This window comes from Podarcis gaigeae (genome assembly GCF_964106915.1).
Source record: "Podarcis gaigeae genome assembly, chromosome: 16".
Lineage (NCBI taxonomy): Eukaryota > Metazoa > Chordata > Lepidosauria > Squamata > Lacertidae > Podarcis > Podarcis gaigeae.
In genome coordinates this window covers 3,742,977-3,766,476 of record NC_139693.1, presented here as the reverse complement: position 1 = coordinate 3,766,476, position 23,500 = coordinate 3,742,977, and the positions used below count along the sequence as shown (strand labels likewise).

The window sequence follows — 23,500 nt, the reverse complement described above, 5'->3', positions numbered from 1 at the left end:
GATCTTAGCACAGTTTACCTGAGAGTAACCCTACTTCTGGTTGCTCTGCAGGGCTGCAATGCAGGACACACAGTGAACACAGCGGGACTTAATTCAGAGTAAACATAAATGGGAAAGAGCTATCAGCTCACTTGGGGGTGTCAGGCTAGGACCTGGCAGACCAGGGTTCAAGTCCTCCCTTAGGCTTGGAGCTGACAGCATGTGACCTTGGGCCAGTTATTGACTTGTCAGTCTGACCTACCTCCCTGGGTTGTTGTTAGGATAAAATGGAGAACCATGTTTGGAGGACAGGCAGGAAATAAATGTTGGTAAATGCAAGAAGTCCTTCCATTACACTCATGTGTGCATTTACCCCGAAGTAAAGTCCACTCAGAAGTACCTGGGAGTCAGGAAATGTGGTTTACTGGAGAAAAAATCCCATTGAACTCCGTGGGATTTGCCTGTATGTATATTTCAGTGCCTACACAAGGCTGCAAATCCAGCAGCAGCATATATTCTGAAGGCAATGGCCCTAGCCTCTGAATAAACATAAATACGTCTGGGCTGTCCCGAACTTCCAGCTCTGCCCCTTTAAGACTCCAAACACCCTCCTTTAGAGCTGGCCTTTTGGATTCTAGAACAGAAGGGCTTTCAAATTTCCACAAACAGTAGCATCTCTTTGCCCAGAGAGTGGGCGGGTAATATTTTGTAACGAGAAAAAGGGAGGACGACGGGGGAGGCAGCAGGTATCGAATTAAATATTTCTGGCATCTCATCCTTTCAAAAAAAATGTTTTTCCCACAATATGTATTTCAGATGTGACACAATTTGGAAACAAACCTCTAAAAAGATTATTTGACATGGGGTAGAGCTTTCCTCTATGTCAGCAAGCTTCTGACCCATGTGAGGTGTGAGAAAGATAGAAAGAAATTCCTTGGGCGAGAGATATTAAGCACGTATGCAGATGGGGAGTTCATCCGTTGTGCCTCTGCATGATGTTCACCCAAGCAGTCTGCTCCGGAAGGCAGTCATTGTGACCATGCCCCTTTATAGGGCAAAATTTGTCCAGTAATTCCTGGAGAGCATGCAAGTCTTCAAGGAGGGTGCCTGTCGCCCTTCTCTCTGTGTGTCTCTGCCTCTTTCCTTCTTTCCATCCAGCCTCCCACTGGGGAATGAGTCCTCATGGTCTGTACAGCAGCCAGCTTGATTCAATTGCTGTGGGATCGCAGGAGGAATTTCCCTGTTGCCCTTCTGAATGAGTCACTGCCTCCTTCCGATCAGATTCACGCCCCCAAAAGCAAACCGTTCTCTCCCCTTGCAGTCTCCCCTTCGTGAGAGCTAAGTAACGCCTCCCATTTTAATTTGGAAAATAAGCGTTAAAAAGGTAAAGGGTAAAGGGACCCCTGACCATTAGGTCCAGTCGTGGCCGACTCTGGGGTTGCGGCGCTCATCTCGCTTTACTGGCCGAGGGAGCCGGCGTACAGCTTCTGGGTCATGTGGCCAGCAGGACTAAGCCGCTTCTGACGAACCAGAGCAGCGCACGGAAACGCCATTTACCTTCCCGCCGGAGTGGTACCTATTTATCTACTTGCACGTGGACATGCTTTCGAACTGCTAGGTTGGCAGGAGCTGGGACCGAGATGTTGCGGGGATTCGAACCACCGACCTTCTGATCGGCAAGCCCTAGGCTCTGTGGTTTAACTCACAGCGCCACCCGCTATCAGACCTTTTAAAAAAAAGAAGAAGCTGTCAGCAGCTTTGGAAAACACTGCCCTTTTGTTATGTGACCCTAATTCCTCTCCCTTTTTCTGGACACATTGCGCAAGACCCCTCCAGTGCTGTAAAACCTCCGCCCCAATAGATGTCTCTGTGGGGAGGCGAGAAGGTAAACAAGCCGGGGCAAAGTGACTCTCCTTTTTCTCCGCCAGGTCTCCTCTCCTCTGCACATTTGGGGAGAGAAAAAAGAAGGGAAGGAAGAGGGAGAAACTTCACGGAAGGATCCAAAACGGAGGAAGATTTGCAAAGAGAGAGGGGGAGAGAGGCCTTGGGATGAAAGCCAAAGCAAAGGTGAGCAAAGATTTCCTTGTCGCTCCACATTCCGCCTCCCGCATTTGGATCTGCTTGATTCGGATCAGGGGGTGTTTACATTAGGATCCAGGAGCGGAGAAGCAGCCAGCCCCCTCCTTGGCCCACAGCCCCACTTTCTCGCCTTCCGCACCCGTCACTTTTTCTCGCAAAGCTTTCCCTAATAATATTTTGCCAGCCTTCCCAAAAAAACCCTGTCCTTTCCCCCCCTTGTCTTGGACCCTGGCCGGCTGTCCTGGTTGGGTAAGCAGAACAAGGCAGACACGATTTGACCCGCTGCTACGCCACACAAAGACCCCACCACCTGTCCCGGTCCTGGGTGCGAGTTCCTTTGCAAGATGGGTGTGTCCAGACTGGCAGGTTTGGCTTACTCAGCTCTGGGGGGACTGACCCCCAGACTCTCTTAACAGGCTGTTAGCACACACTCCTTGGCCTTAAGAGCATTTCCATTTACAGTATTTAATTTGTTAAGCCGTCTGACTGGCTCAGTGGGCAGTGCTTTGCATTCAGAAAGTCCTGGGTTCGGTTCCTGGTGGGCCTGAGAGAGTCCCGCTCTCTCAAACTCAAACAGAGAGCTGCTACCAGTCAGTGTAGACAACACTGAACTAAATGGAGCAATTGCTGGCTTGGTAATAAGGAAGCTTCTCTGTGTTCCTATTCAGCCGGCTCTTTATTCGGAATCATGAGGACTAGAATCTTAAGGTTATTCTAAATAATAATGATGATAATAATAATAACTTATTATTTATACCCCGCCCATCTGGCTGGGTTTCTCCAGTCACTCTGGGCGGCTTCCAACAGAATATTAAAAGACAATAACCTATTAAACATTAAAAGCTTCCCTAAACAGGGCTGCCTTCAGATGTCTTCTAAAAGTCTGGTAGTTATTTTTCTCTTTGGCATCTGGTGGGAGGGCGTTCCACAGGGCGGGTGCCACCACCGAGAAGGCCCTCTGCTTGGTTCCCTGTAGCTTTGCTTCTTGCAATGGGGGAACCACCAGAAGGCCCTCAGAGCTGGACCTCAGTGTCTGGGCTGAACGATGGGGGTGGAGACGCTCCTTCAGGTCTATTGGGCCTTTGAGGCTCCTTCAGGTATACTGGACCGATTCTTAGGGAGCCCTATGTCCGAGATAGAGGACATACACTGCATGCAGGAAGTCCAGCCCCCAATGGCATCCCCAGGTGGGGTTGGGAGAGGCCCCTGCAACAGAATTGTGTTTTCAGAATCATGAGGACTGGAGTCTTGCTTTATTTTTAAGGGCAGGGCTGCGGCTCAGTAGTGAGAGCATCTGCTTTGCACGCAGAAGGTCCAAGGTCCAGTCCCCATTGGATTCAAACCCGGGGCAACCTAGTCCTAGCCTAACACTAACCATTTCACTGCACTGCCATTTAGCCCTAGCAATATATTTTTATTTGATTTCTATTCTGTGTTTCCTCCCAAAGGAGCCCCGAGGCAGCCTGCAAAGCATAACTAATGAAATAATATATAATTAAAGTGCTACAAAATGTAAAGTGGCTAAAGTAAAAATAACAAGAATAATATTCAGAACAGAAACGTCGAAGGAGGGAGGAGAGTGCGCAGCCCATAGGTAACCAATGTTAGCTTGCTGCTGCTTCTTTCCTCCTCCCTCCTCCTCCCTCTTTCCTTGTGTGCCGTGTCTTACTACCAATCTTTGTAAGCCGCTCAGCTAAAGGGTGGGGTTAAAATGAATACATTTGAGGGAACTGGGGGTGGGGAGGGGGGAGAGTTATCTGTTGCACCTCCAGCTGAAGGTGGATTTGCACTGATCCTGCTCTCCCCTTCACCTCCCTCCTGGGCGTTTGAAACCCAGGTCCCAGCTGTTGCCTGGATCCAACCAGGCTGCAGAGCTAAGCTGTTTCCCCACCCCCACCCCTAGGACCGGCTTGACAGCTTCCCTCTTGCAAAAACACACCACAACAACCACCCCAAAGCTATGCAACAACCGCGGCAACTGAGCGTTCAGCTGACTGACGGCTGGCCATTCACCTCCCTGATCGGATCGCATGGGGAGAGGGGAGCAGCTGGCTCTGCCCTCCCCAATTTACCCAGATCCCCGGCTTTCATCTAAAAAGACGAGAGCTATAGCAGAATCATGCATTTAAACTCCATTCATCTCCCATCTGAAGCATGTGACTTCCCCAAAGGAATCCTGGGAAGTGTAGTTTCCAACCTCACCAAGTTCCAATTCCCAGGATTCTTTGGGGGAAACCATTCTGTGCTTTCCATTTATGGGGCAGAAAGGAAATATTGTTCTGTACGATTGGGAGAGGAAAGAACGCTTCCAGCTGAGGTTGGTGGGGCCTCGGAGCGTCATATGGCCCTTAGGAACCTCTCCCTGTGGCCCCCGGGGGCACACCCCTCGCCTGCCTCGCTTTGCACCCTCCCAGAGTGCTTTCTTCTGCCGTAAATACGTCCTTCCACCCTGATCATGCCTTTTACATGTTTAGATGGAGGAGAGAGAGAGAGATTATGTATGGAAGCCAGCCTAATTTGCAAAGGTACTCATGGCTCCACCCACTTTTACCTGTGGCCCCGCCCACCCCTGCATGCGGCCCCTGAAAGCCTGCCTGGAAGGGAATTCCCCGCTTGGTTGGTCTGGAAAAGACCCATCCCAATTTCAGTCCTTGGAGGTGAAAACATACATGGCTTTTAAATGAAATTCTCCCGTGGAAGCGAGGTGAAGGTGTGTCCAGGTGGAAAAATCCAGGTGTTTCTCTTACCACCCTCTTCCCTTTTTTTATTGCTAGGATCCTGCCGCCCGGCTGATTTAAAACCCCTCCGGCTGAGCCGCTCTCTCTGCAAAGGCAAGCTGTCAACAACCCGCCAAACTCGCTCTAGAGACTGAGCAACGCGTGAGTTGTGGTTGGCGGCGAGAAGAGAAAGTCAATATGCTGGGATGCCTCCGAGCGGAAGGAGAATCTCAGATCAGATGAAAATAAGATAGGGGACTGGCTGCCTCTGTTTGCAGTTGCCCAACCTCAAGGACAACAAAAGCAGGGCGAAGGTTTGGAGCCAGTGGGGCAGAGTCCGTCCGACACTTTAGGAAAGCGAAAAACAACACACCCAAATAACCTTCGTCTTCTACAGCTGTCTTTGTTTTTTTTTTAAAAAAAAATAACTTTTTTTAAAAGGAAAAAACCAAACCGTCCGTGCAGCAAAATCTTTGCATTTTTATCCTATTTTTAACCAGTTTATGGAAATTTACTTCTTTTAATTTCATATATATATATATAGGCGTGGGTTTCTTTGCTTTTTTAAAAAGATTTTTTTTGTACAAAAATAGGGAGGTTTTTCTTTTTTCTTTTTTTAAAAAAAGGATCTTGAAAGATAATAATCCTTTGCGGATCTAGAAGCGGAGAGGTTGAGAGGCGGTCAGCGATTGGGTTTCCTGGGTGTTAAATAATTAAATTTTTAAAGCTGAGCTGGAGAAGAGGTGGCGGAATTGATTTCTCCGTGGCCCCCACGAGAAGCAGAAAACGCAAGGGAAAAACCAGCCTGGAAAAAAAACATTGGTTTCTATTCTCATTTTTATTTCCGCCTCGTGTTTTCTCAGCAGTGCCTGACAGCCCCCGAAAACAGCAGACCCCAAATTGTCGTCGTCCCCCACTTTTAAGGTCTTTTACGGTAGCCTTTGAAAACGGGGAAGGCGACGTCGAGCGAGATCCGGTTGGGAAACGGAGGATAAATTGAAACAGGAATCTTTTCCCACCTGCTTTTTAAAAAAGTGTTAACATTTTCTACCGCTTGGGAGAAGAAGGCGGGGAGTTGCGGGCAGAGGAACTGTACCTAGCAAATGTTGCATTTTGTCAAGGCGACTAGAAGTTTGCAAATCGCTTATTGATCCGGGGAGAAAGTGAGAGAGGTGAGTTTCTGCTGCCGAACGCCCAAATCCGTTTTCTCCTTGAGAGGCAGAGTCGGAAAGCACATTCAAACTTCAGCAGAAAGCGAGAAGGAAGCTATCATTTAGGACTCGATCCGACAGCCAGCCCGTTGGCTCGTCCGCGGTGGATGCTTGGGTTTTTATAAGGAAGGCGGCAGTAGGGGCAGCGTCGAATGGAGCCCGAATTATCCGCAGAACCGTCAGCGAAGGGGGAGAATGTGCCGGCCGAACCCCAAACCACAGAGGCCTCCCCGGAGGAGCGAGGCGTAGAGGACGTTGGCGCCATGTGCACCAAGGTGCCCGCCGCAAACGGGCAAGACCAGGAGGAGGCACTGAAGGCCCTGGCCTGCGAGGAAACCCCCCCGGGGGCCAGGAAGGGAGGCGAAGGTCCGGAACCCGAATCTGCGGAGTCTGCAGAGGCCGGAAAGCCGGATTCCAAAGAGCGTCCGGGAGAGGAGGAACCACTGGCGGGCGCTGACTCTCTGCCAAGCGTCTCTGACCTGGCTGATGCGGCCCCCGCCGCCGCCGAGCAGCCCGCGGAGGCGGCCCCCGAGCCCCGGTCTTCTCCCGCCAGCCACCCCCAGCCCCCCGACTTCTACTGCGTGAAGTGGATCAGCTGGAAAGGGGAGAGGACACCCGTCATCACGCAGAGCGAGAACGGGCCCTGCCCGCTGCTGGCCATCATGAACATCCTTTTCTTGCAGTGGAAGGTGAGTAGAGCTTCCAGGGTCAGGGGCAGTCTACCCCCGAAGGCATAAACTCTTATCTCTAATTCTGTAACAAATTATTGTGTTTGGTGAAGGTCCTGTTTGAGTGTCTGGAGGCGGTTGGGGGATGGAGGGCGGCTAACAGATTGAGATTGAATCCTGACAAGACAGAAGTACTGTTTTGGGGGGACAGGGGGCAGGCAGGTGTGGAGGATTCCCTGGTCCTGAATGGGGTAACTGTGCCCCTGAAGGACCAGGTGTGCAGCCTGGGAGTCATTTTGGACTCACAGCTGTCCATGGAGGCACAGGTCAAATCTGTATCCAGGGCAGCTGTTTACCAGCTCCATCTGGTACGCAGGATGAGACCCTCCCTGCCTGCAGACTGCCTCGCCAGAGTGGTGCATGCTCTAGTTATCTCCCGCTTGGACGACTGCAATGCACTCTACATGGGGCTACCTTTGAAAGTGACCCGGAAACTACAACTGTGGCAGCTAGACTGGTGACTGGGAGCGGCTGCTGAGACCACATAACACCGGTCCTGAAAGACCTACATTGGCTCCCAGTACGTTTCCGAGCACAATTCAAAGTGTTGGGGCTGACCTTTAAAGCCCTAAATGGCCTCGGTCCAGTATACCTGAAGGGGTGTCTCCACCTCCATCGTTCTGCCCGGACACTGAGGTCCAGCTCCAAGGGCCTTCTGGCAGTTCCCTCATTGCGAGAAGTGGAGCTACAGGGAACCAGACACAGGGCCTTCTCAGTAGTGGCACGCGCCCTGTGGAACGCCCTCCCACCAGATGTAAAAGAAATAAGCCGCGATCTTATGTTTAAAAGACATCTCAAGGCTGCCCTGTTTAGGGAAGTTTTTAATATTTAATGCTGTATTGTTTTTAACACTTGATTGAGAGCTGCCCAGAGTGGCTGGGGAAACCCAGCCAGATGGGCGGGGTATAAATAATAAATTATTATTATTATTATTATTATTATTATTATTATTATTACATATCCTTATGAATTTGAGTTTGCAATCTCTGTTTTGAGTTTGTAATCTCTATTTGAGCTTGCAATCCTTGTCAGATTACATACTTTTGAATGGATTAGTTTTTGTTACAATTGACTATTGATTTGCGAGTAGGGACCCCTCCCACTACTGGTACTTATATTGGCCTGAGTTCTTGGTGTGCTTTTTTCTTGGTAAAGGTAGAGGGACCCCTGACCATTAGGTCCAGTCGTGGCTGACTCTGGGGTTGCGGCACTCATCTCGCTTTATTGGCCGAGGGAGCCGGCGTACAGCTTCCAGGTCATGTGGCCAGCATGACTAAGCCGCTTCTGGCAAACCAGAGCAGCGCATGGAAATGCCGTTTACCTTCCCGCTGGAGTGGTACCTATTTATCTACTTGCACTTTGACGTGCTTTCGAACTGCTAGGTTGGCAGGAGCAGGAACAGAGACACGGGAGCTCACCCCATTGCGGAGATTCGAACCGCCGACCTTCTGATGGGCAAGTCCTAGGCTCTGTGGTTTAACTCCAGCGCCACCCGCGTCCCCTTTTTTCTTGGTATATACCCCCAAATGCAGGCATTTGGAGGGAAGAGGAGGCGCACACAGGGCGAGGCGGGCTGGTCCTCTTGGCCAAATGTCCTTTATCCTCCCGAATCGCTTCTCTCTCTCTTTCTCTCTTCCTCCCTTTTCAGGTGAAACTGCCTCCCCAGAAGGAAGTGATCACTTCCGACGAGCTAATGGCTCACCTCGGTAAGTGGCAGGATGCGGCCGCCATTGCTTTCACATTTCCTGAGGGCTGGGGTTGTGTTTTTTTGGAGGGGGGTTCTGGGTACTAGACAAAGGGCCATCTACCGTATTTTTCGCTCCATAAGACACATTTTTTTCTTCCTAAAAGGTAGGGGGAAATGTCTGTGCATCTTATGGAGCGAATTTGTGGTCCCTGGAGCTGAATTGCCCAGGGGCAAAAAGCAGATCATACTTTTTGTTGTTGTTGAAATAAAGCCACTGATCATTTGCCAATCGGGGAGAGAGATAAGGAACGCTAGAGATAAAGGAGGCTGCCTGGGAGGGGGGAGGTAAAAACCCATAGATCCTCAGAATTTTTACATTGGGTCACCGAAAATTCACCATCAGATCACATGGCTGTGGCCACAGCATGAACCACAAAAATCATACATCCACTGTTTCGTTCAGAATATTTTTTTTCTTGTTTTCCTCCTCTAAAAACTGGGTGCGTCTTATGGAGGGAAAAATACGGTAGTTCCTCCGGCCGTGTGAAGCTGCCTTTGTTCAGAGTGAGATCATTTGGTATAGGGGTGGAGAAACCTGTTTTTCGTTTTCGTTTTTGCTCAAGGGCCGCTTCCCACTTCCGGGCAAGGTTCAGGGGCCGCATGCCGCTGGTGGGCGGGGCCAAAGGCCAAAGTGGGCGGAGCAAGAAAGGCGGCTGCTTACCTTTGCATAGTCAGCTTTCTTCTCTATGCAGGCTTGTATTCAAGCAAGTTACAGATCCGCCAGAAGGGATGGGCTTAAGTTAGCCCTGTCTTTTAATCACAGCGGGTCTGATCCGCGTCGGACGAGCGTTGGACGCAACCCTGAATGTTGGCAGATGCAGGGCAGGCGAAAGGAAGGACTTCTTCCCAAAACGTGTAGCTAAACAGTGGAACTCCCTGCCACTGGAGACAGTCTATCTAGATTCCTAGGTTACCGGAGGCGTTTCTGAGCACTGTGAGAACAGGAGGCTGGATTGGGTGGGGCCCCTTTGGCCTCATCCAACAATGGCACCCTTCTTAAGTTCTTTTTTTTTCTTCCAAAAATTTTATTAATTTTCACAATATTATAAACAAACAAACAAACACACAAGACAAACAAACATAAATCGTAGCCTTATTGAAAATTACAGTTATTAACTTTGTTAAGTGACTTCCTCGCTTCCCCTTGGTTGAATTTCATTGCATGTCTTTTTACCGGTTTTCCAAATCCCAATTTTTATGAAATTTAACTTAAACATTAACATCCTTAGATCTTCACCTTATGGAATTAAACATATGAATTCATCACTTAACATAAATAAAATCCCAGGCCCATTAAGTATCTGCAAGCTATTTTCAGTTAGTTTAACTTAACAAATTTAACTAAATAATCATTAAATTTATTCCACTCTTCCTGATACTCCTCCTCCTTCTGGTCATGGACTCTTCCAGTTAGGTCGGCTAGCTCCGAAAAATCCATCATCTTCATCTGCCATTCTTCTATTGTTGGTAATTCTTGGGTTTTCCACTTTTTAGCTAACAAAATACGGGCAGCAGTTGTGGCATACAAAAATAATTTAACATCTTTCTTGGGCAATTCCAAACCTGTTATTCCAAGAAGAAAGGCCTCTGGTTTCGTTATAAATGTATATTTCAAGATTTTTTTTCAATTCATTATAAATCTTTTCCCAGAAGTCTTTCACCTTGGGACAGGTCCACCACATATGATAAAAGGTTCCTTCCTTTTCTTTACATTTCCAACATATATTGTCACAGTTATGATATGTCTCTGCTAGTTTATTACGTTCTTAATGAAAAAGGTCTGTTTTCTCTCTATGCCAGGTGACTGCATCCTGTCCATCAAGCCCCAAAAACAGTCGGAAGCACTCCAGCTCAACTTTCAGCAAGTGAGTTCCCTTCTTTCTCCCCCTCCTCTCATTCTCTCTCTCTCTCTGCCTTTGGGCTCCCCCAAGGTACTTGGCAGGTCTCTGTTTATTGTAATAACCTGCTGAGAACTTCCACAATCTGCCCTGTGCCCAAAGCTCCCACTGCAGAGAATGCGTGCGCATTAAAACCAAACAATCATAGAATCATAGAGTTGGAAGAGACCACCAGGGCCATCGAGTCCAACCCCCTGCCAAGCAGGAAACACCATCAGAGCACTCCTGACATATGGTTGTCAAGCCTCTGCTTAAAGACCTCCAAAGAAGGAGACTCCACCACACTCCTTGGCAGCAAATTCCACTGTCAAACAGCTCTTACTGTCAGGAAGTTCTTCCTAATGTTTAGGTGGAATCTTCTTTCTTGTAGTTTGGATCCATTGCTCCGTGTCCGCTTCTCTGGAGCAGCAGAAAACAACCTTTCTCCCTCCTCTATGTGACATCCTTTTATATATTTGAACATGGCTATCATATCACCCCTTCACCTCCTCTTCTCCAGGCTAAACATGCCCAGCTCCCTTAGCCGTTCCTCATAAGGCATCGTTTCCAGGCCTTTGACCATTTTGGTTGCCCTCCTCTGGACACGTTCCAGTTTGTCAGTGTCCTTCTTGAACTGTGGTGCCCAGAACTGGACACAGTACTCCAGGTGAGGTCTGACCAGAGCAGAATACAGTGGCACTATTACTTCCCTTGTTCTAGATGCTATACTCCTATTGATGCAGCCCAAACAATGGCACACCAAGAAGCATCTTGTGCTTCACCACGTACCATCGTAAAAACAGTGGGCGAGGGGAGCCGCCAGTTTGCCCCAGCAGCGCCTTTTGCTCTCCCTTCGGAGAGTGAAATCAGGATACCAAGGGAGCTGAGTGCTAGGTCAGACCCAGCCGGGCTCCTCTTTGGTGGTAAGGAGTGGAACCTCCTTGGGAAGGAGCAGCCTACCTCTGAAAACTGCATTCAGAGGATACGCAAACTGCAGTATGTCTGCCGTCGCTGTGGACAGCTGTACCGCAGGTCGTTGCCGAAAAGGAGAACCCTGAGTTCCTCGCGGCCTGATCCAGCAAGGGCATAATCCCTTACAAGTAATACTATAACACCGGTCTTGAAAGACCTACACTGGCTCCCAGTACGTTTCCAAGCACAATTCAAAGTGTTGGTGCTGACCTTTAAAGCCCTAGACGGCCTCGGTCCAGTATACCTGAAGGAGCATCTCCACCCCCATCATTCTGCCTGGACACTGAGGTCCAGCGCCGAGGACCTTCTGGCGGTTCCCCCCCTGTGAGAAGCCAAGTTACAGGGAACCAGGCAGAGGGCCTTTTCGGGAGTGGCACCCGCCCTGTGGAACACCTTCCCACCAGATCTCAAAGAGAACAACAACTAGCAGACTTTTAGAAGACATCTGAAGGCAGCCCTCTTTAGGGAAGCTTTTAATGTTTAATAGGTTATTGTATTTTAGTGTTCTGTTGGAAGCCGCCCAGAGTGGTGGGGTATAAATAATAAATTATTATTATTATTATTATTATTATTATTATTATTATTATTATTATTATCTCTGGTTAACTCATTTGTTTATTGGTGGCGTTTCTGCCCCAGCTTTCCCCCCAAAGAACTCAAGGCGGTGGTACACATGGTTCCCCCCCATTTAATCCCCACGATGACCCTGAGAGACACAGCGTCATGCGGCCCCGTGGGTGGATTCGAACCCTGGTCTCCCAGAGTTGAGGTTCCTTATCCCTCCCCCCCCCAAAAAAATGCAGGCTTTCCCAGCTAGACTTTGTTCCATCCCCCAATTTCAAAAATACCCAGCATGCCCTTCTTCCTCTCCTGCCACGGACAGAACGTCAACGACGCCATGACGGTTCTGCCCAAACTCTCCACGGGGCTGGATGTCAACGTGAGGTTCACGGGAGTCGCCGATTTCGAGTACACCCCCGAGTGCATCGTCTTTGACCTTCTCAACATGCCTCTCTATCACGGCTGGCTGGTGGACCCGCAGGTGAGATGCTTTTGTCTCTCTTTTCTTCTTTCCGCAACCCATCGCTTCCTAGGAGCTGAGCTTGCAAGTCGTCAGCGTCTCAGATGCCACAGAAGGCGTCTTTGAGAGTTTGCAAGCCGAATCTCTCCAGTCTGAGAAGCGTAAACGGCACCTGTAGTTCAGCCAGTGCCGGATTTACATACAGTTACGGACATGTTTGCTTCATGTTACATTTTTTCAGGTTGCGTCCCACGGCGACCCGGAAGTACCAGAAAGGGTTACTTCCGGGTTTTGCTGCGCGCGCATGTGCAGACGCGCAAAATGACGTCACGCACATGTGCAGAAGTGGCGAATCGCAACCCGCGTGTGCGCAGACGCGCCGCTGCGGGTTGCGTTCCTTTCATGTTGCTAACAGGCCTCCGGAACGGATCCCGTTCGCAACCAGAGGTACCACTGTATAAGCTAAACAAGCTATAGCTTAGGGCCCCATTCTCTTGGGGGCCCCCAAAAAAATCAAAGGAAAAAAACATTTCCAAAATACAAGATATAAAACAAATAAAATAAAACCCACATACAGCAACAGTGTTTTGTGCAGTGTAGGCTCCTGTTTGTTATGTGCAAATGGCTTTAGATACCTATTAGGCCCATAAATTGCCATATAGCATATTTTTTGTTGTTGTTGTTTAGTCGTTTAGTCGTGTCCGCCTCTTTGTGACCTCCTGGACCAGAGCACGCCAGGCACTTCTGTCTTCCACTGCCTCCCGCAGTTTGGTCAGACAAATATTTGTAGCTTAAAAGACACTATCCAACCATCTTGTCCTCTGTCGTCCGCTTCTCCTTGTGCCCTCCATCTTTCCCAACATCAGGGTCTTTTCCAGGGAGTCTTCTCTTCTCCTGAGGTGGCCAAAGTCTTGGAGCCTCAGCTTCAGGATCTGTCCTTCCAGTGAGTACTCAGGGCTAATTTCCTTAAGAATGGATGCGTTTGATCTTCTTGCAGTCCATGGGACTCTCAAGAGTCTCCTCCAGCACCAGAATTCAAAAGCATCAATTCTTCGGCGATCAGCCTTCTTTATGGTCCAGCTCTCACTCCCATACATCACATATAGCATATATTCAACACAAAAAACAGCAACCATTTGTTCTTGACAAAGGACAGCTGGACATATAAAGGGCCCCATTGCCTTCAGTAGCTGAGAGCTTCGTTAAACCTAAATCGGGCCCTGCGTTCAGCCATCCCCAGCTGTTGGGAAATTGAATTGCAATCTGCATTTTTAATTGAAATTTTAAAAATAAGAATTGAAATTTAAAAATTTTAAATTCTAAATTGGGGTGTCCTGGGACAACCACCCACCCAGATGTTTGTTGAACTACAACTTCCATCACCTCCAACCATTGGCCAGGTGGGCTGGGGATGATGGGAAATTGAGTCCAGCACTGCCTCAGGCCCCCATTCCTGACCTAAGTCTAAGATAATGAGAACACTGCAAAGTCTTCCCAACACCACCACAGTCAGTTCCACTGGAGCCCAGTGGGCTTCATACATTTTTGTATTCCATTTATTTATCTCATTCTTCCTCTCCCTGCAAAAAATATATACCGTATTTTTCGCCCTATAGGGCGCACCGGCCCATAGGGCGCACTTATTTTTTTTAGGGGGGGAATAAAGAAAAAAAGATTTATTCCCCCACCCCCCGAGCCCCAAAGAGCAAAGAAGCCATGACAGCGAGCGGGATGGATCCCGCTAGCTGTCCTGGCTCCGTTTTTAGCCTTGGGGCTGGGGGTCCGAGAGCGAAGGCGAGGTTGCACTCAACCTCGCCATCGCTCCCAGAGCTTGCGGGGCTGGGGGTGGGCCCAGCCCCCAGAACAGGCTGTTGCTCGCAAGGCTTGCGGACATCTGCGCAAAGCATGGGGCGCACTCTGGAGTGCACTCCGTGCTTTGGGCCGCAGGCTGCTGTCCGCAAGCCTTGGGAGCCCGGTGGGCACTACCGCAGGCTCCCACGGCTAGCGGATAGCTTCCTGAAGCCTGGAGAGCGAGAGGGGTCGGTGCGCACCGATGCCTCTCGCTCTCCAGGCTTCAGCGAAAGCCTGCATTCGCCCCATAGGACGCACACACATTTCCCCTTCATTTTTGGAGGGGGAAAAGTGCGTCCTGTAGGGTGAAAAATACGGTTTATATTGTGGGTTTGCTGCATGATCCTCCTCTGTCCTCACAACAACCCTGCAAGGTTAGGCTGAGGGGTGGGTGTGGGGAAACTGGGAGTTTAGTGGCCGAACTGGGATTTGAACCTGCCTCTCGGCTGTCGACACCCCTTGCGCCGTGGACTCCCAGACTCCAGCTCACAACCTGTTTCTCTCCACCCCAGATACCAGAGGTGGCCCAAGCCGTCAGCAAGCTGACCTACAACCAGTTGGTGGAGAAGATCATCACCTGCAAACACTCAAGCGACCCTAATCTGGTGACGGAAGGTGAGGCCCATCTGCCTGGGCTCATTCACACGGTCAAGGTCCAGGGGTAACTGTTACCTGGAGGTGGGGTTGTCGTCAGCCCAGGGGTGGAGGCCATTAAATAAGATCTGATTTGTGCTCCCTTCAGCAGCACATATGCTAAAATTGGAATGATACAGAGAAGATGAACATGGCCCCTGCGCAAGAAAAAATAAAATAAGATCTGATTTACGGAGACTAGCAGCAGGGCCTGCTTGGTGGTAGTTTCACGCTTGCAGAAACTTGCTTTCCAAACCTCGTCTCTCATGGTTTTTACCTCAGGAGACCTCTCTGCTTCAGCAAAGGCCTTTTGACCATCTTTGAGCTATTAGACACCTATTTTCAACAACTGTTAAATGTATATACAGTGGAACCTCAGTTGTCGAACATAATTCATTTCGGAAGACCGTTCATCTTCCAAAACACTTGACAACCGAGGCGCAATTGCCAGACGGCAAAATCTATCGAAAAAATGGAGAAACACAGTGCGGAAGCCGTTCGACTTCCGAGGCACGTTTGAAAACGGAAGCATTCACCTTCGGGTCATTGGCGTTCGAAAGCCGAAACGTTTGACTTCTGAAGCGTTCGACAACCGAGGTTCCACTATATATTTCTTGTATCATTTACAACCATTGAAATTTTGAATTCTTTTAAACCGTACCTACGGGATCGCCTCTCCCTGTATGCCCCACGGAGGACCTTCAGGTCCACAAATGACAACATTTTGGAGGTTCCAGGTCACAAGGAGGTTAGATTGGTCTCAACTAGGGCCAGGGCCTTTTCAGCCCTGGCCCCGACTTGGTGGAACGCTCTGTCCCAAGAGACCAGGGCCCTGCGGGACTTGACATCTTTCCGCAGGGCCTGCAAGACAGAGCTGTTCCGCCTGGCCTTTGGTTTGGACTCAGTCTGACCCTTATGTTTGCCTCCCCTTATGGTCTTGATTTATCAGCTACTTTTAAAATGAGGCTGCATTTTAAATTGCATTTTAACCTGTATTTTAAATGGGTTTTTTCCCCCCATTATGTTTTTTACTGGGATTTTATTGGTGTTATGTGGTTGTTGTCCCATGCTGAAGACACACCTCTTTGAAACTTGAGATACATGTATTGTGGATCTGGCTGGTGGGGTTCAGTCTGGATGACACCTGTGGTTCCCTTCAAAACCTGTGGTCTTGCGGATAGGAGCCTAGAATCTATAGGAGGAAGCTTGCTTACCATTCGCATTTTGAAAAAGCAAGCTCTGTTGTCACAGAGACCAATGGGTGGGTCTTTGTCCACTTCACCTGGCTGAATGTTGCATTATCCTGGGATGGAGAAAAATAGGGCCAGGCAGGGCTGTCAGTGTGTGGGTTTGCTGGGAGCTGGAGATACAGAGGCTTGTCTCGCTCTGTGCTGGATAAGAATAATTTATTATTTATACCCCGCCCATCTAGCTGGGCTTCCCCAGCCACTCTGGGTGGCTTCCAACAAAATATTAAAATACAATAGTCTGTCAAACATTAAAAGCTTCCCTAAACAGGGCTGCCTTCAGATGTCTTCTAAAATTCTGGGTGTTGTTTTTCTCTTTGAGGACGTTCTGGGAGGACAGGGACCACCACCGAGAAGGCCCTTTGCCTGGTTCCATGTAACTTGGCTTCTCACAGGGGGGGGGAACCGCCAGAAGGTCCTCGGAGCTGGACCTCAGTGTCCAGGCAGAACGATGCGGGTGGAGACGCTCCTTCAAGTCTACTGGGCCGAGGTGGTTTAGGGCTTTCAAAGTCAGCCCCAACACTTTGAATTGTGCTCGGAAACGTACTGGGAGCCAATGGAGGTCTTTCAAGACCGGTGTTATGTGGTCCCAGCAGCCGCTCCCAGTCACCAGTCTAGCTGCCGCAGTTGTAGTTTCCGGGTCACTTTCAAAGGTAGCCCCATGTAGAGTGCATTGCAGTCGTCCAAGCGGGAGATAACCAGAGCATGCACCACTCTGGCGAGGCAGTCTGCAGGCAGGGAGGGTCTCATCCTGCGTACCAGATGGAACTGATAAACAGCTGCCCTGGACACAGAATGGACCTGCGCCACCATGCACAGCTGTGAGTCCAAAATGACTCCCAGGCTGCGCACCCGGTCCTTCGGGGGCACAGTTACCCAGTGGCGTAGGGTGGGTTGTCAGCACCCGGGGCAAGCCAAGTAATTTGCGCCCCCTAACCCTAACCCCCGGATGTTGCGCCCAGTGCGGCCGGCCCCCCCCTGCACCCCCCACGCTACACTACTGGACCCTACTGTTTCAAACAGCTTTTAATGCTGCATTCTAAAAGGTTGCGGCCCACCCTGGGTTTCCTAAGGTGAAGGCCGAGTAAGGAATTGAAACAACTGTGGATCCAGTTCATCATCAGAGTCGATCGCCATCACGCCTTGCCGGCATTTCACCTCATCTTTGCTTCTTCTGCTCCCTGTTCCATCGCCCCCCCCCCCGCCCCTCGCAGGCCTGATAGCAGAGCAGTTCTTGGAGTCCACGGCCTCTCAGCTGACCTACCACGGCCTCTGCGAGCTGACGTCCACGGTCAAGGAAGGCGAGCTGAGCGTCTTCTTCAGGAACAACCACTTCAGCACCATGATAAAGCACAAGGTACTGGGTGGCGCTGTGGGTTAAAGCCTCAGTGCCTAGGACTTGCCGATCGAAAGGTCGGCGGTTCGAATCCCCGCGGCGGGGTGAGCTCCCGTCGCTCGGTCCCAGCGCCTGCCAACCTAGCAGTTCGAAAGCACCTCCGGGTGCAAGTAGATAAATAGGGACCGCTTACTAGCGGGAAGGTAAACGGCGTTCCGTGTGCTGCGCTGGCTTGCCAGATGCAGCTTGTCACGCTGGCCACGTGACCCGGAAGTGTCTCCGGACAGCGCTGGCCCCCCGGCCTCTAGAGTGAGATGAGCGCACAACCCTAGAGTCTGTCAAGACTGGCCCGTACGGGCAGGGGTACCTTTACCTTTACCTACCCGCCCTGCAGGGATGTTGTTGTTTTTAAGAAAGGTGGGCGGTGTCCGGGGCTGGGCAGGGGGGGGAGCTATGGTGGAGACGGCCTCCCCATCTGGACCCTTCCAGGGAGCAGGGAAAGGAAGACAATATACAGTGGTGCCTCGCAAGACGAAATTAATCCGTTCCGCGAGTCTCTTCACCTTGCGGTTTTTTCGTCTTGCGAAGCACGGATATTAGCGGCGTAGCGGCTATTAACGGCTTAGTGGCTTAGCAGCATTAAGAAAAAGGAAACAAACTCGCAAGAACTCGCAAGACGTTTCGTCTTGCGAAGCAAGCCCATAGGGAAAATCGTCTAACGAAGCGACGCAAAAACCGAAAAACCCTTTCGTCTTGTGCGTTTTTCGTTTTGCGAGGCATTCGTCTTGCGGGGCACCACTGTAGCTTTGCAACAGGGGTTTGAGGGAGGTTGCAGCTCAGAGGCAGATGAGGGGGAAAGCTAGGAAATTGTGGGTCAACCAGAACAACACCCTGTTGGCTATTTGCAGATTAGTTGCGCTGCAGAAAACTTGCTGGGGAGACCACACATTGCAAGGAACACAAAATAACTTTAGCTAGGCTTTAATAACAAAAACAAAAACTCCTTTTACACTAAATATATCAACAAGCATGACCCATCCGCCAGGGTACTGAGAGAGCTAGGTGCTGCTCTTTATATACTATACCCAATTGCTGACACAGCTTAATTAATGCAGCTTAATTAGCAGCACCTGCTATACTGTTTCACAGCTCTAAAACTAGGTCACGTTATTTGCTCTGGCCCTTAAAGACGTACACATCTTGTGGAACAATAATGAATCTTCAAATTTAAAGAGACCATTCAACATACCCAGCTGACACGCTGTCATTAGAAAGCATTCCAGACCCTCCATCTCCCAGAACCCGGCAAGCCTTAAAAGTAGGAGAGCATAGAGCTCAAAAACAGAGAGCAGTTAGTGGCACCCGTAGAAGTGGGAGAGAAGGAGGGTGGAGATTCACTCGGGACAACGCCATTATCCAAGAGCCTGCGTTCGATAGCCTTTCTCTGTGATTAGAACCCAAGAAGGAAGTAGATGCTCGCAAGTGGTGGTGTTTTTAAATAGTTGTACGCGGGTGGCACTGTGGGTTAAACCACAGAGCCTAGAACTTGCCAATCAGAAGGTCGCCGGTTCGAATCCCCGAGACGGGGTGAGCTCCTGTTGCTCAGTCCCTGCTCCTGCCAACCTAGCCGTTTGAAAGCACAAAGTGCAAGTAGATAAATAGGTATCAGTCTGGTGGGAAGGTAAACAGCGTTTCCGTGCGCTGCTCTGGTTAGCCAGAAGCGGCTTAGTCCTGCTGGCCACATGACCTGGAAGCTGTACGCCGGCTCCCTCAGCCAGTAAAGCGAGATGAGCACCGCAACCCCAGAGTCGGCCACAACTGGACCTAATGGTCAGGGGTCCCTTTACCTTTACTTATGCCGATTTACCACCATCCTGCCTCCGAATTAACCAGAGCCTGTTTGTTTTCTCTCCCTGCTGCCTCTCCAGAGCCACTTGTACCTCCTGGTGACCGACCAGGGCTTCCTCCACGAGGAGCAGGTCGCCTGGGAGAGCCTGCACAACGTGGATGGGGACAGCTGTTTCTGCGACGCAGAGTTCCACCTCAGCCACGCCCTGGGCAAGGAGGCGGCTGGCGGCTCCCCGCAGGAGCAGCACCTCAACCAGAGACAGGTGGACCAGGTGAGAGCAGGGGCCGCCGAGGCAAGACCATGCGGGGCGTAAGCGCTGCCCCGGTTCACCCAGTCAGTTGAAAGGGGAGGCTTTTTAGCCAATGGTAAGCAACCTTCTCACCCTCCATGCTGATTGGAGCCAATCAGAGCGAAAGGAGCCGATCCGGCCACTGAGGACGGCCTCAGAGGGTCCTTCTGGCGAACGGGGAGAAAGAGGAGTTGTTCTGCGTGTTCCCAAGCTGAGCATTTAGGAGCGCTGAAAACGCAATGCTTCCGTTTCAAGAGAAGCGTGGCTGAGTTCTGCTGCGCGCAAATATAAGAAGATCTTGAAACACTCCACGTCCTATGTATGTACAAAGGAAATACTGTATTTTTCACACCATAGGGCGCACCGGACCATAGGGCGCACCCAGTTTTTAGGGGGGGAAATCAAGAAGGAAAAAAATTCCCCCAAGCCCCAAAGAGCAGCGTACAGGCTGCGCACAACCTCTCCCTGCCGGAGGGGTTGCGCGCGGCTATGGCACAAGCCAAGGCAGCGAGCAGGATGGATCCCGCTTGCTGTTTTGGCTTCCCCTTTAGCCCCGTGCAGCCTCTCCTTGCCGGGAGACGCTGTGCAGGGCTTCCCTGGCTTTACTGGGAGGTGGGGGGATTCCCTCACCTCTCCCAAAAGCCCGCAGAACTGCGCAACCCCTTTAAAGAGATCGCGGCTTCTCCTGGCATTTATGGGAGGTGGGGGAATTCACACACCTCCCGCAAAACCGGCAGAAGCCGCGCAACTCCTTTAAAGAGATCACGGCTTCTCCTGGCTTTTCTGGGAGGTGGGAGAAGGGACTGATGCGGCCAGTCAGTCCCTTCTCCCTCCTGTGGAAAAGCCCGCAAGAGCGCATGGAGCTTGTGTGCAGCTCTTGGGGGCTTTTCCCGCCTGCCTCCCCCCTGCATTCGCTCCACAGGACGCACACACATTTTCCCTTGCTTTTTAGGAGGGGAAAAGTGCGTCCTATGGTGCGAAAAATACGGTAGTATATTTAGCTGAAAGTAAACACACTTGAGATCTGCCATGAAATGAAAGTAAAAAGATCTTTAGATTCTCTTTCCAACCCCCCCGCCCCCCCGAACCCTTTCTGTTAGGCATCATGTCCACTGAAATTCCAAAAAGAGAGAGAACTATTTTTATGTGTGCAACCACGGCGGCTAGAATTCTAGTAGCAAAAAAATGGGAAGGGTGAATCAATTCCTCCAAAGCTTGACTGGCAGGTGAAGATGATAGAGTACGTAGAACTTGCTAAAATGACTGCGTGAATAAGAGGAAACTCAAACCAGAAAGTGTTCAAAGAGTGGGAAATATTTAAAGAATACCGTACTTAAAACAATATTGTGGAAATGCAAATCTTCGAACAGATTTAGATGGAATCTTGAAGACTAAAAGGGAAAGTTACAACTGCAGATAATTTCAAATATTCATTAGATATAATAAAAAGGGCGTATAGGTTAAGAATACGTTGAAAGCACAAGGAGGTGATTCAGAAGTCAAGAGAGTGTGATGTTAGTCGTTGTGTTGTTAATGTCAAGTGTTGTGGTTTTGTTTATTTTCTTGTTTTCTGTTTGTTTGTCCGTATTGTTTTCCTTCTTTCTTTTTTTTTTGTTCTCTTATGTAAATTGTGTTGAGAATAAAATAAAATTAAGATGGAAGAAGAAGAAAAGAAACCAGAGGGTAGGAATTTGAAGGAGGTGTGTGTGTGCCGTGCTCTCAGTTCACACCCACCAACTCTTTCTCTCTCCTTCCTTCCTTCCTTCCTTCCTTCCTTCCTTCCTTCCTTCCTTCCTTCCTTCTTCCATAGGACTACATGATCGCTTTGTCTCTGCAACAGCAGCAAGGGGGACCCGCGCTCAGCGACTTAGAGCTCGCCCAGCAGCTGCAGCAGGAGGAATATCAGCAGCAACAGCAGCAGCCACCTGCCGCAGCCCCCCCTGCACAGGTAACGTCCCCCCAACTCCCCCCAACCCCTGTGTACGCAGCATGGCCAGCGGTCGGGGTAGAGTTAGGTAGACCCAGCATCATCTGCAGAGCCATAGACCTGCCATAAACAGTTCTATTACAGACCAGCAGATGCTCATGATAAGAGCTGCTAGTTAAGAACAGGGGTTATAAAATTTTATTTATTTATTTATTTGTTTATTTATTTGTTTGTTTATTTATTTATTTATTTGTACCCCGCCCATCTGGCTAGGTTTCCCCAGCCACTCTGGGCGGCTTCAAACAAAGATTAAAAATACATTAGAATGTCACACATTCAAAACTTCCCTGAAAAGGGCCGCCTTCAGATGTCTTCAAAATGTTACGTAGTTGTTTATGTCCTTGACATCTGATGGGAGGGCGTTCCACAGGGCGGGCGCCACCACCGAGAAGGCTGGTTCCCTGTAACCTCACTTCTCGCAGGGAGGGATCTGCCAGAAGGCCCTCGGCGCTGGACCTCTGTGTCCGGGCTGAATGATGGGGGTGGAGACGCTCCTTCAGGTATACTGGTCTCCACCCCCATCGTTCTGCCCAGACACTGAGGTCCAGCACTGAGGGCCTTCTGGTGGTTCTCTCGCTGCGAGAAGGCAAGTTACAGGGAACCAGGCAGGGGATCTTCTTGGTAGTGGCACCTGCCCTGTGGAATGCCCTCCCACCAGATGTCAAAGAGAAGAACAACTACCAGACTTTTAGAAGACATCTGAAGGCAGCCCTGTTTAAGGAAGCTTTTAGAAGAAGAAGAAGAAGAGTTTGGATTTGATATCCCGCCTTTCACTCCCTTTAAGGAGTCTCAAAGCGGCTATTCTCCTTTCCCTTCCTCCCCCCCAACAAACACTCTGTGAGGTGAGTGGGGCTGAGAGACTTCAAAGAAGTGTGACTGGCCCAAGGTCACCCAACAGCTGCATGTGGAGGAGCGGAGACTCGAACCCGGTTCTCCAGATTACGAGACTACCGCTCTTAACCACTACACCTCACTGGCTTTTAATGTTTAATAGACTATTGTATTTTAGTATTCTGGTGAAAGCCGCCCAGAGTGGCTAGGGAAACGCAGCAAGATGGGCAGGGTATAAATAATAAATAATAAATTATTATTATTATTATTATTATTATTATTATTATTATTATTATTTATTTGTACCCTGCCCATCTGCCTGGGTTTCCCCAGCCACTCTGGGCAGCTTCCAACAAAGACCAAAAATACACTAAGATCTCACACATTAAAAACTTCCCATGTCCAATCCTCTTTTAAAACCATCCAGATTGGCTGCCTCATGTGGAAGTGAGTTCCACAGTCTAACCGCAGCAACAAGGGCTTTGTCGTCGCTGAATCTCCCTTGCGTGTGTCCCTATTGATATCCAGTATCGCGAGAGAGGTAGGAAAAGTGTTCCACGTCCGACAAAATCTCCATTCCTTAACACGCCCCACTTTCTCCTCTTCCCCTCCTTTTAGGGGAGGACTCCACCGCCCTCCCGCCCCTCCGGAGAGCGCAGGCCGCGCCAGAAGCAGGATTCGGACTGCGTCGTCCTGTAACGCCAAGCCGCGGGGGGCTAGAGCACCCGTTTCCCAGCCTACCGATGTCTGCCGCGGAGAAGGACTCTCGTCTTCTAAATGCCTCTTGCTCCGTTTTTTTAAAAAAGACTGCTGTTTTTAAAAAGTCTCCCCGTTCTGGGGCTGAAACCAAAATTAAAAGGGAAAAAAGAGAGAAACTAACCTTTGGGGTGGCGAAAACCCCGGCAAACTCGTCTTCTCCAGAGTCTTTATCTTCTCCTCTCCCCACCCCACAAGTAGGGGCCCCTGCCTATCCTTCAATGGGCATTAATAAGAGAGCAGTTTGGTTGTGGGTGCAGTTGATTGGAGATGATTCTGCAACCCCAGGCAAGAAGCAAGCCGGACTTTCCTTCTAGAGCCCCCTTGTTGGACTCCAGCTCCCATCATCCCTTGCTGTCAGCCCTGCTGGCTTCTGGGAGTTGAAGTCCA

General features: G+C 49.9%; 1 protein-coding gene across 1 annotated transcript; it reads left to right on the top strand.

Moving 5' to 3' along the window:
- Positions 1–617: 617 nt before the first annotated feature.
- On the top strand, positions 618–23,261 carry MINDY1 (MINDY lysine 48 deubiquitinase 1). Its single transcript, XM_083715858.1, has 11 exons — positions 618–725; positions 1,908–2,046; positions 4,833–6,675; positions 8,363–8,420; positions 10,262–10,326; positions 12,194–12,352; positions 14,695–14,797; positions 17,277–17,419; positions 19,327–19,518; positions 21,347–21,484; positions 22,973–23,261. Exons 3-11 carry the CDS (start codon positions 6,139–6,141, stop codon positions 23,051–23,053), a joined length of 1,476 nt encoding a protein of 491 aa, XP_083571984.1. The 5' UTR covers positions 618–725; positions 1,908–2,046; positions 4,833–6,138; the 3' UTR covers positions 23,054–23,261.
- The last annotated feature ends 239 nt before the right edge of the window (positions 23,262–23,500 follow it).

Excerpts from the sequence above, each read along its gene's own strand:
- MINDY1 (XM_083715858.1), top strand. The coding sequence starts at position 6,139 with ATGGAGCCCGAATTATCCGCAGAACCGTCAGCGAAGGGGGAGAATGTG. Across the intron at positions 8,421-10,261 it reads CGAGCTAATGGCTCACCTCG|GTGACTGCATCCTGTCCATC; the intron begins GTAAGTGGCAGG and ends TCTCTATGCCAG. Across the intron at positions 17,420-19,326 it reads GCACCATGATAAAGCACAAG|AGCCACTTGTACCTCCTGGT; the intron begins GTACTGGGTGGC and ends CTGCCTCTCCAG.